Source organism: Citrus clementina, unplaced genomic scaffold (genome assembly GCF_000493195.1).
Source record: "Citrus clementina cultivar Clemenules unplaced genomic scaffold, Citrus_clementina_v1.0 scaffold_4, whole genome shotgun sequence".
In the NCBI taxonomy this organism is placed as follows: domain Eukaryota; kingdom Viridiplantae; phylum Streptophyta; class Magnoliopsida; order Sapindales; family Rutaceae; genus Citrus; species Citrus x clementina.
Genome location: NW_006262274.1, coordinates 3366353 through 3379110, shown reverse-complemented (window position 1 = coordinate 3379110; position 12758 = coordinate 3366353). Strand labels below are relative to the sequence as shown.

At 34.7% G+C, this 12758-nt stretch overlaps 1 protein-coding gene across 2 annotated transcripts; it reads left to right on the top strand.

Moving 5' to 3' along the window:
- The first annotated feature begins 2178 nt into the window (after nucleotides 1-2178).
- Nucleotides 2179-11715, top strand: LOC18044163 (SAC3 family protein A). 2 transcript variants are annotated; one of them, XM_006436083.2, is made up of 14 exons: nucleotides 2180-2618; nucleotides 2737-2823; nucleotides 3545-4405; nucleotides 5665-6099; nucleotides 7159-7260; nucleotides 7981-8078; nucleotides 8261-8438; nucleotides 8628-9122; nucleotides 9235-9375; nucleotides 9484-9543; nucleotides 9937-10067; nucleotides 10496-10629; nucleotides 10738-10973; nucleotides 11184-11715. In XM_006436083.2, exons 2-14 carry the CDS (start codon nucleotides 2749-2751, stop codon nucleotides 11292-11294), a joined length of 3057 nt encoding a protein of 1018 aa, XP_006436146.1. In that variant the 5' UTR covers nucleotides 2180-2618; nucleotides 2737-2748; the 3' UTR covers nucleotides 11295-11715. The 2 variants fall into 2 exon arrangements, with proteins under 2 accessions (XP_024041047.1, XP_006436146.1); XM_024185279.1 differs by lacking the exon at nucleotides 9484-9543 and having other exon boundaries at nucleotides 2179-2618.
- Nucleotides 11716-12758: the final 1043 nt, after the last annotated feature.

Genomic DNA, 12758 nt, shown 5'->3' with positions numbered 1-12758 from the left:
TTAGAGTTGATGACTTCAAGGTCTAAGTTTCTACGTAATACAGATGGGGACAATAATGCACATCTTATAACGAGCAATATTGTCACAAGGGGTTGACTAGTTATACAATAACTTCGACACTAGTTACAAACTGTGCTGCGTACGTGCTCAATTTCTCACCATATTGTGATTGAAGTTGTTTTCTAGCTATTAATATATAAAAGAGAAATGTTATCTTCAGGAATGAGTTGTTTGTTCCCTGAATGAGGCATGAAATCCACCGAGGAATGCAATTCTCTTATTATTCATCGCCATTGCAGATTCTGATGTAGGGATCGGGAACACCGCAACAAAAGCGGGAGTTTCGGTAGCGCTAGTTCTTGTTTAGGTAGTGTTAGATTACTTCTTGTTCATTACGATCAGCATACCATTAACACTATACGCGGTTTGTTCGTGCGTCTGGTTCGAAGTTGTTCACCGGTTTTGTCTTTTGATGATTTAGCTTCTTCCGAACGCTTTCCCGGCTGTTAACTAAGTGAAAAGTGATCGACAGTTTGCACGTTTTTCATCAAATGTTAGTCTTTCAATTGTCTAATAATTGAAATGGCAAGAAATCATGAGAAAATTTGCCTTTTTGTGTAGCCCCTCAGGTAATTATTAAGATTTGAGATCTTCTTTGGCTGCATGCATGCATGGGGTTATTAGTTAAAGTAGCCACTTAGGGATCCACAAACATGGCATCTTTGGTTTAATTTACTGTAGTTGTTAGGGTTTTTATGGGCGGCTAAAAGCAATTAAAGTGACACCGGAACCCAGAGAAGCTATAAGTCATTTCTCACATAGTGAATAAAAGATTGAATTAATTATTTCTTAGCTGTAGAATAGTGTCAAATTCGTTTTTGAGTCAAAATAATCTACCACAGGTTACTTTTTCTTATTTTATTAAGATATTGTTAATGATAGAGACCTAATATGCATCCATTAAAAGAATCAAAGTATAGTTGTAACTGTTGTATTTTCTCATGTTAATTTTGGAAGCTCAAAATATAGTTAAATTAATGAAGAAATCTTAGTTGAGCTGTTAAATTAATGAATTCAAATTGTTATTTGTGAGATAACGGTGGATTCCATCATATTAAATTTGAATTTATCTACAAGATTCTCTATCGCTTAAGTGACAAACTTAGAATGAATTATCTGATTATATACATCCACAGAATACTTTTATGAAATTTATCATCACGTCTCATAAAATATGAGAACACGTTAGCACACCACCATTCAATTGTATGTCGTTGCATACTCTTATTTCTAAATTCAAAATCATCATTAAGACATTGTGTAGATTACGTTAGTACACAATTTGACAGTCTCGTGTTGATGTGTGCTAACTTCAAGGTATGAATAGCACCATCAACAATAATAAAAATCCCAACATTATTATTGTATCTTCTAAAAAAAAAAAATATTACTATTGTATGAAACAGAGTTTAAAAAAATTAATAAAACCTTCCTTATCGTTAAAATTATTTTTAAAAAAAAAGACGTGACTACCGTATCCTATATTTTAAGCCCTTCAAATGATAAGATTTTAATTGATAAATATCTGGCACTATTAATACTATGAGGTATGAGAATTGTAATTGAAACTCTTTTTTTCTATTGTATTAAATCATCTGGTATCCGAATACTATATTGGGTGTCAACTAATTTAGATTCGAGTTGGGTAGGACCACTAGAACGGCAAAACTTTCCTAACAAATATTTAACGCAGCTGCATTCCCAATCATCGAACCGGCAAAACTCTCCTAACAAATATTTATGTGCTTGTTGGTTAATTGAAACTCTTTTGATATTATTGTTGTGGCTTTTATGTGTTCATTGTGTCTCTACTTCACTTAATTTTTTAGGTTAAGTGGTTCACTAATATGGTAATTCAGGTCAATGCCTCATTTTTTTTTCCCCTCAAATACATCTTTTAAACTTTCTTTAGACTTCATAATTTGATGAATTTTAAACTCGTAACTTGCTCTATTTTCTCATTGGAACACTTGTGTAATTGTTCGCCCTTTTTAGCAATTTTATGTACGGAGAGATGATGGTCTGATTTTCAAATTAATGCTAAAAAACTTCGTAAAAATAAATAAAGCGCTCATTATTTTTATTTATGTACTTGCGGGCGCTTAAAAATAATAATAATAAGGGCTTATTTTTTAGTTTCTTTAACAACAACAAAACCCGGTTTGTTTACCCGAGTACAAAATTATCTTCGCCTACCGCCGACGTAGCCAAACGCAACCCAACAGCAAACATACAACTCTTCTGTCCGATAGCGATACAAAAATTTTATTTATTTGCGTTTTTATTTTTATTTAATTTTAATTAATGTTTATTGCCGATTTTCTCTTTCAAATCGGCCGTTTCTTTTCTCGTCATCTCGCTCTCTCTTGACTCTCTTCTACTTCTTTCTTCGTTCACTATTTCTTTTTTGGCTTTTGAGTTAATTAAATTTCACTAATAATATTAGCAAATTCTTTTTTTTTTTAATTCCATTTTTTTTATTATTTTATGCACTCGATCTTGCAAACAAAGCTTCTCCTGCTCCTTCGTTTCGATCCGCGTGTTTCGTTTTTTCGAAGGTTAGATATTTCCCAGCTTCCTGATTATTCTAATTAGGGTTTTATGCTATTTTGTTTTAGTAATTAATTAACTTGAATTTGTTGCCGATTATACTCTCAACTCTGATTATATAATTAGGAGGCTTAGGTGATGATGATGATGAATCAGAATCAACAAGGCAGCACTCAGAACATAGCATCTTCAGTGGACCCCAATTCGGTCGAGGTAATTTTTTATGGATTTAAATTTAATTAAATGGGTTGTTGATATTTAGCATTGGCTGTAATGAATTGGATTTTTAGGCATCTGATATTTAGTAGGATCAAAGTTTGTTTGATTGAATTATGAATTTATTAGAATTGGATTATAATGCATTTTTGTGGATGTGATGAATTGGGTTTGAGGTTTTTGTCTTTGTCTTGCAAGTTTGAGGCTCTGTTGCTGTATGTTTGGAAGGAAAAGTGGTTTAGTTTGGTGAAGTGAATTGATTTGGATTTATAGTCAGCATTTGTGGTTGGGTTGAGTTAGGAAGTTTTGATTGTATGGAAAGTTTTTTCGTACCCTAGCGATCTTATATTATAGTACTGATTAAGTGATTGTAAACACATGGTTTTTATCTTAGACAAGTTTTCGTTTCAGTTGGGATCAGAGAATCTAATGTTAACATAAGGGTGATGGTTGCATATGCTGTAATCTGTGTGGATTTATGTTTAGGCAGAAGCCTTGTCGTATAGTGGTCTCAATTGATTGTTCAGAAACCATTTTCCGTTTTATGTTGGCTACTTGGATTACTAAGCTTGTTATTTTGTTGTTTCTTTTCATTATGTGTCAGGTACTTTTAAAACTCTTATGAAATCTGCTATTGGCTGAATTTCTTCCATTTGAAATTGTATTTTGGTTGAAATTTGCACTTTTATTTGTTTAACATTTTCTTTTTTGTTTTCAGAATCGATATGTTGTTGATGCAAGTCAATCGCAAGCATCTTCATATTTCCCCTCAACAACTGGATCAGGAGCAGTTTCATGGGTCACACATGGGGTGAATAATCAATCCACAGAGAATGGAAATCTTTCGAATGCCAGTTATCATCATGAACAGCACACTGAATCACATGTGAAAAGTCTTCAAGATGGACTCAATGCGACATCCCTCACAAGTTCATCAAATTTAGGAACAACCAATGTTGCACAAGATTACAGTGGCTACACTTCATACCCCAATTCTAGTGATCCTTATGCTTATGGAAGCACAGCATACCCAGGTTACTATAGCAGCTATCAGCAGCAGCCTAACCATTCATATCCTCAGCCTGTAGGAGCATATCAAAATTCAGGTGCTCCTTATCAGCCTATTTCTTCGTTTCAGAATTCAGGGTCTTATGTTGGGCCTGCAAGTTATTCGGCCACTTATTACAGTCCTGGTGATTATCAGACAGCTGGAGGTTACCCAAGTAGCGGTTACAGTCATCAGACCACCTCATGGAATGAAGGCAACTACACAAATTATACTTCTCATCAATATTCAAACTACACTTCAGACACGAGTGGCGCTTATAGTTCTGGCACTGCACCTGCAACTTCACTGCAGTATCAACAACAGTATAAACAATGGGCAGATTATTATAGTCAAACAGAAGTTAGTTGTGCTCCCGGGACAGAAAACTTATCGGTTGCTAGTACATCTAATCAGGTGTTACAACCTCCTGGTGTTACAGCTGGATATCCTACTGCACACAGCCAGCCTGCTCCTATTTACCACCAGTCTTGGCAGCAGGACTCCAGTTCATCTCATGTGTCTTCATTGCAGGTTTGAACTACCATTCATATGAGCTGTAGAAGTAATTTGACCTTGTGCACTGCCATAAGGAGTTTCTTTATTATGATAATTATATTTATATTTTGGGACAATGTGAACTGATGAAATAAACATAAAAATTTGGGTATATGACTACTATTGATGATAGATCATATTTTGAATCTATGGTATGATTCTATCTTTTTCTTTTTCTTTGATTGTTCTATCTTAATATGGGTACCATTAGCATTTTCATATTTCTTTGTGCTTTTCCCCTCCGCCTTTCTTCCTCCTTTAATATGTGCTTTCGGATAGGGCACTTTGGTTGAAGACCTATTTCTCTTCAAAATGTTAATATCACTTCTTCATTAAACTTTCTCTTTTTGTTTTTCCCTTGCTTTTTCTAATCATTTCATTTGGAGCTTATGCGTTTATATTCCCTTTATCAAAATATATATATTTATATATTTGTATATATGTTTTTTAAAGGAAATGATAGAATCATGTTAAGATTATTGTAATAAAACAATGGTGTAAGAGATTTGGATGTACAGCAGTGCGATAAAAATATCCGGCTATTGAGGTGAACTTTTGATGGCTGCAAGAATTTATAGGCTGCTTAAGCGATAAATGTGCTTTTTCACTGAATGGCTAGCCAGTGGTGGGGTACGGAATATTTGTGGTATATGATAGAGTAGACGACAATGGTAAAACTTATGCTGTATGAAAGAGCTAATTGTATCAGTAGTAGAAATGGTCTATTATTATAATTATTTCACGCAAAGTAAATGTTAAATTCTATGGTTGCTGCATATATATGCTGAATAAGTGAGGGTATGCATGATGCTGGTAGTCTCATATTCTTGTGCGTCATATGATTACAATGACTATATTTTCCATGAGGAGAGGTCGGGATTGTGGATCTCTCTTTCAGTGTAATGTCAACCATTTGGAGATGAATGTAACCAACCCATATGAGATGTATGGCACATGTTATGTAAACCTTATTCATCACATATGTGTTCTTGAGTTTGATAAACGTTTGTTGATCAGACTTATTTTCATTCAGTTTTGTTGAAGATTTTTTAGGAATGTCCCCCAATTAGTTAAACAATTTCGCAATTGATTTGATATATCTCTGAAATTAGAAGGCAACAATATTCAATCTCAACTAATGTATATTTGAATTATTGTCCTTGTTTAGTATTTTAATGGACAATTGGATTGGTTAGATAGACTAAATTGTCATCATAATGCGTTTTCCTTTTCAGCCGGCTGCAACAAGTAATGGTTCTCACGATAGTTATTGGAAACATGGGACTCCAAGTTTTCAAAATCGTCAAGTCAGTCCTGTACAACCACACTATTCTAAGCCTTTGGAACAAAAAACTTCTTACAATAACTTTCAGGATCAACACAAAGCTGCATGCCCTCAGGGGCCCAGTTCGCAGTATGCTATTGGTCAACAGATGGCCCCTAGTTATCAATCGCCGCCTGTGCAAACTTCTCCACAGTTAGATAATCGAAGGGTAAGCAAACTGCAGATTCCAACTAATCCTAGAATTGCTTCAAATTTGGCCTTAGGTTTACCAAAAACCGATAAGGATAGCTCTACAGCCAATGCAGCAGCAAAACCGGCTTATATCGGTGTTTCACTTGCAAAGTCAAACGAAAAGGTTGTGTCTCATGCTGATTCTAGGGTTGAGGTAAGACTCATATTTTGGTTATTTTCTTGCTCCTCCTAACTAACAGTCACAAAATATTTTTCAATGTTGGCTTTGGAGTGTGAAATGAGCCTTGAATACATGTGCATTTTGGCTCTTGTTATGGTTAACTTTTTGGAAGCATTGAGTTCACTGTTGCTTTATTTGTCTAAATTTGTGCAACTTGATTATCAACTGCTGATGTATTTTTATTCATTTTGTTATACTTCAATTGAATCACTTGTGGCTACTTTTTTTTTTCTTTAATAATCGGTATTTAGTTCTTAATTTGTAATAAGTTGAAATTCAACGGTTGGGACTCACAGGTAGTTAAATTATTAGTTACTTCCAGAACTTGTGGAAGCCAAAAAGGGCTGTTAGCAAGTAGAAATGACATGTTGCCACAAGTTTTCTGTGAATTACTTGTGTTATTATTTTGGGTTAATTTTTCCAAACACCCATTAAAATAGACATATTTCACACACCCAGAATTACAGAGAATAGGCTATCAGTTTTAAATCCCCAATCCATTAAATTTTGTTATTAGCAACCGCAGAAGAGCAAATACAACTTTGGACATTTGAATAAATTAAATTACAAAAAAACCCTATAATGACATAAAATTTAAAAATAAAAACAAATTAAACCCTAAAACCAATCAAGCCCTAAGAGACTAAGAGGAGGTGGCAATGTGTTGATGTAAAATACATCAATTTAGTGGATTTGTGGAAAACATTAACCCTATTATTTCTATGGAGATAAGTTTTGTATGCATGCAGTACACTGTCAAACATATGGTTTGAGTTTTCTGGCATAAACATCAATTTGATAGTTAGAGATCATTTTTTCAGACTGACTGGGATACCAGAATGTTTATCTGATGTTTCAGTCAGAGGCCTTCTGGAAATCCAAGTGAAATCTGTTTGTATCAGGCATTTCTCATCCTTTGCTTTTCATAATACAATTATGTTGGGCAGTTTTTCATATTGTCCTTTTTGATGAAATCGATGATTTATGATTGCTGGTTCATGCAGCAATTGATGACTTTATTCTTGCTTGCAGCCTGGTACCTTTCCCAAGTCACTATGTGGTTATGTTGAAAGAGCTTTGGCTCGCTGTAAGGGTGATGCAGAAATAGCAGCTTCCCAAGCTGTGATGGGGGAGGTGAGTCTTCTTCTAATTTAAACTTAACTCCATTTTTGGTGACCCTGAAGAACCAGAAACATGCTAACTCAGAAAGCTTTTTGAGGAAGCAGTTGTTCAGTTATAAGCACAATGTTGTGAACTCCATCGCCCCAATAATTCTTTTGGCCTGATTTTAATTTTGTTGTTGATCATTTTGGGTTGAAGGATAACTGCAGATATTACAAGTAGAAAGATATTGACTTTCAAAAAGAAAAACTTCTTAGGAAGATAGCGACAGTCAAAAAGAAAATAATGAGAATAATGTGTCAGAGTTTTGAGAAGCATTATTAATTGAAAAAAGAGTTTAGAAATGACAAATTCTGTAATCTACAACCAGTAACCTGTAGTTATGATGAGAAACTGTAGTGTGCATCGATGATACTTTATTTTAAGATATATAATGATTAATTAAAGGCAGATGCTATATAAGAATGTGTGCACTCATAGGAAATTCTAAAATACCTCAAATTTTTGTCATCCATTCTTCATCATTATGTTGTACAGAGATGGAATCTTGTAAAAGCTGTGGTAAGTGAAGCATTTTGCTTTTGAGTTGGCTTCCTTCTTGTTTTGATGGGCTTGTCATAACTTTTTATTCATGGATGCGTACATATCTATTTGTGTTTGTTGTACTTCACTGTCATTCACTGATATCTAAATTTAATAACATTATCCAGATTTTCCCTTTTCTTGTTTCAGATTATTAAAAAAGCAAATTCTGATGGAACACTGTTCTCACGAGACTGGGATGTGGAGCCTCTTTTTCCTAAGCCTACTACAGAAGCAGTCACTAAGGAGTATGTGCTTTCTTATCTGCCCTCTCCCATCCCCAAGTTAAAAATTGCTTCTTTTAGCTTGAACATTGAGATTAACATCTTGCTTTCTCTTGACCTCTTTTGGCTGCTGCATTATAAAAGTGTGCTGCTATTAAACTTAGTGATCTGTTTTTTATTTGGATATATTATTTGCCCTGCTGCAGTTTACCAACTTCAACTCCTCTTTCTGCATTATCAAAGAATAAGAGAAGTCCAAGTAGACGAACCAAAAGCAGATGGGAGCCTTTACCAGAGGAGAAACCGATTGACAAATTAGCTTCTTCCACTAATGAAATTGTAAAATTTAGTGGCTGGATCCATGCCAATGAAAAGGATAGAAAGGTATCACTTGATTCACCTCTGATTTTTTGGTGTGGAGTGTGGACTTCGTATGACAATAGTGTGAGAACTCCTTTGTTGTCGTTCAGCGCAAAGAAGGAAAAAAAGAAAAGAGGATGTCAATGTCACTGTGTACTTGCATATATTTGTGTTTGACTCTAATTTGATTCATTTTAATTGAATTTACTGCAGCATATAAGCGGCAGCGTGAGCAAGGAGGATAGGCTAAATAATATTAAGTTTCACCTATCAGAGCAGAAATCTGCGAGTAAAAGTTTCCAGAGGCCAGTTAAGAGGCAGCGTCTTTCTGCTGATGGTTTTAAAACTGAAGACAATGGTGACGCATCAAGTGATAGTGATAAGGAACAGAGTTTAACTTCGTATTATTCTGGTGCAATAGCGTTGGCTAATTCACCAGAGGAAAGAATGAGACGTGAAAATCGCTCTAAGCGTTTCGACAGAGGACAAGGGAATCGATCAGAAACTAACCGCTTCAAAGGAAAAAATGCTGGTACTGGAAACTTGTATGTGAGGAGGGCAAGTGCCTTGTTAATTAGTAAAAGCTTTGATGATGGTGGCAGCAGGGCTGTAGAAGACATTGACTGGGATGCACTGACTGTTAAAGGGACCTGCCAGGAAATTGAGAAACGTTATCTGCGCCTTACTTCTGCACCTGATCCTTCCACTGTAATAACATTATCTTCTTTTTATTGTTGGTTTTCTAGGCATTCTGAATTGAACCAAAGTTTATTATTGATGAATCACTGATAATATTTGTGTCATGTGTTTTTCCCCTCAGGTGAGACCAGAAGAAGTGCTAGAAAAAGCTCTGCAAATGGTTCAGAACTCTCAGAAGAACTATCTTTATAAATGTGATCAGTTGAAATCTATTCGTCAAGATTTGACTGTGCAACGAATACGAAATCAGCTAACGGCTAAGGTATATATGAATACCTGCATGTATTCTTCTCATCCCCTCTGGTATTCTTAGTACTATGATAATTTTATTTTCAATATTTATACTGTGTCTCATATGATTCCCTTTCAGGTTTATGAAACTCATGCTCGATTGGCAATAGAAAATGGGGACTTACCTGAATACAATCAGGTTGTTGCCGTACTGTTGCTCTAAATTTTCTTCTTCGTGTGCCTTTTTTCTGTTTTGCAGCTACAAAATATAATTATATAATAATAATCTCAACTTTACACAGGAAGATGTGCTACAACATATCTGGAATTTTCTATTTTTCTGCTGAAATTATTATACTAGTTATTAGCTGTTATTCTTCACAGAGTAGAATCTCAATTCATGTATTTGGATGGTGGTTTAGAAGTCCCCTTCCTAGAAATATATTTAAAAAAGAAAAAAAGAAAAAAAAGATGGTCATTGATTTGTTTTGCAGGAACATTTGCCAGTTGTGAAAATGTGGAACTTTTAATGAAAAGTTTTCATATTTACATAGGATCATCGTTGTCTTGACTTTGGTTCGTTTTGATTCAGTGCCAATCACAGTTAAAAATCCTTTATGCTGAAGGAATTGAGGGATGCTGTATGGAGTTTTCTGCTTACCACTTACTCTGTGTTATCCTGCACTCCAACAATAAGAGAGAGCTCTTATCATTAATGTCAAGGTTAGCATCATATTCACTAATGTCACAAGAAGACTGCTTCTATTGATGTTATTATGTTTGCTATCTTGCCTGATTCCATATATGTATTATGTGGTTTTGCAATCAATAATTGTTTGTTAATTCCATCTTTAGAATGGAATGGCTTTTTTTTTTTTCATCTTTTTAATAATTATCTGAGACTTGGATCCATCTCTCTGCAGAAGTCTCTTTATGTTCAACTTGTATCCACTGTTCATGTGCATTTTGTTATGAGGTCAAAGTCAAAGTTACTCTGTAACTTTTTTGAATAGTTTGTTGATTGTTAAATGTAATTGTTCTTTTATTCTGGCATGCATGCATCAACTGCTTGTCACGTGCGGAGTTAAAAATAATAGAAGATTGTGTTGAGTTCAATGCTAATATGAAATCTCAATTTGTTAAATTGCCAGATTATCAGATAAGGCAAAGCAAGATAAAGCTGTTAAACATGCTCTAGCAGTTCGTGCTGCTGTCTCTTCAGGAAATTACATTATGTTCTTCAGACTATACAAGACGGCTCCTAACTTGAACACCTGCCTTATGGGTGTGTATATATCACTGAGATATATTCAGCTTTGTGTGTATATCTTGTGGTCAATTATATGAGAAGGCTAAAGTGTTATCATTTACTTAATTTTTGTCCTCCTTGCAGATCTGTATGTAGAAAAGATGCGATTTAAGGCTGTGAGTTGCATGTCCCGGTCATATCGCCCTACGGTACCCGTTTCATATGTTGCTCAAGTTCTAGGCTTCACAGGTGTGTCACCAACAAATGAAGAATGTGAAGAGAGGGACTCAGACGGACTAGAGGAGTGTGTGGAATGGTTAAAGGCACATGGCGCATCCCTCGTCACTGATGCTAATGGAGAGGTGCAACTTGATGCAAAGGTACACTTAATCCAGCCTTACTATAACTAGATGAAAAAAATTTCAAGCCCACCAAAATAGGTTGGCATAAACTTATAATAAGTTGGCAGTCTCTGTTGATGATCCCAAAATAGAAGTTATATGTTGCTTTTGGGTGTGCGTGGCCTTCTTTCTCTTGCTTTTGTTGTTTTTCTGGCTGTGAATTAAAGATGTGCTTATCTTTACATGTAGGCATCGTCATCTACTCTGTTTATGCCAGAACCAGAAGATGCCGTGTCCCATGGCGATGCCAATCTTGCAGTTAATGACTTTTTGGCGCGGGCATCCTCTCAGCCGAGTTGATTGTAGTTAAGTCTTTGTGACAGCGCTGGTAAGAAAAGAATGAACATTAATGCTGCCCACAATATTCTGATCTAGCCGAAAGGTCAGGGAATGTTGTCCCAACTGGCTGGAACCTGCGGGGTGGATTTGTTTGTAACTTTTAGGGAAGGTATAGATCGCAGAGCTGTATATTGAAAAATACTAAAAACTAGAATCCAGAATCCCCTTCTATGAATGGCAGGGAAGGGGCCTGATCCAGCATTTGTAGCAATTGAGTAGATTCCATTTTTTGGATGTGGAATTCTTTTCTTTTTGACGTAACACTGTCACACTAATGTACTCAAGCAAGATGAAAATAAGCTAAGTTGATCTGTATGTTTTAGAGATATGATTAATTGCTAAGAAATTTTTAAGGTCCAATTTGAAGTCGGTTCGTTTCTTCGTTTGCCTTGTCTCATCTTTACATACTAGTGCCGTGTAACCTCTTCGACATCTTTCATATGCAGTGAAATTTTGATTGGTAAATTAACAGCATTGAGATTATGGAAAATTCAAATTTATTATTCTGATTAATATTAAGATATTAATAAATTAATAATTATCAATTTATCAATAAATTAGTAATTAATTAATTTATAAAGATAATATACGTTCATAATAGAAATTTTTATGAAATATAAACATCATATAATTAGAGAATTTAGTGGTTCTTTCAAATTGTGTGATATGATTTAGATTTGATCTTAATCAGTCACTTTGGTTGAATTGTATGGCGAGATTATGATTACATCATAGCTCACCAAATATGAATTTTCTATAGATAATATATTAAGCTCCCCTCTCTCTTATTTTTCATAATATAAAAATAAAACAATGATTTCTTATTCAAAAGGGGTGAAGAAAACAACTATACCAATAAAATGAATAAATTATTATACCAATATAAAAAAAAGAAAGATATATCATAGATATTTAGCTTCAAATTAATTAATTTATGTATTAATTAGGTTTTAAAAAATAAGATTTCTAAAAAAAAATTATGTAATAAACTTATCAAATTATTGATATTAATTTAACGAGGTTGTTCTATAATTAGGGCCATTAGCCCATTAACTTTGGACTTCGTTTAACATAAAAAAAAATTCTACGATCATGGAGTCTTTCTTCAAAGGTTATCTCTCTCTGAAAGAGAACTCAGAATGAAAGTTAGTAGCCCTCAGGGCAACGAAATCGCTCTAAATTGGGCGCTTTATAATATGAGTTATTTATGAGAGTTGGTAAGTCATTATAAGCAGCAGGAGTAGTAGGTGATTAAGGAATTAATAGAGCAGTAGTTAAAATCAGGGCCTCATGGAAACAGAGGAACTGATTCGTAAGTGCAAAGCAATCACACTCGAAGAAGACAAGACGAGTAGAGTTGCCATTGGCGAAATTATGAAAGGCAAAGGGAAAAAGCTAGTAGCCGGATGTTTGCTGGGGAAAGTT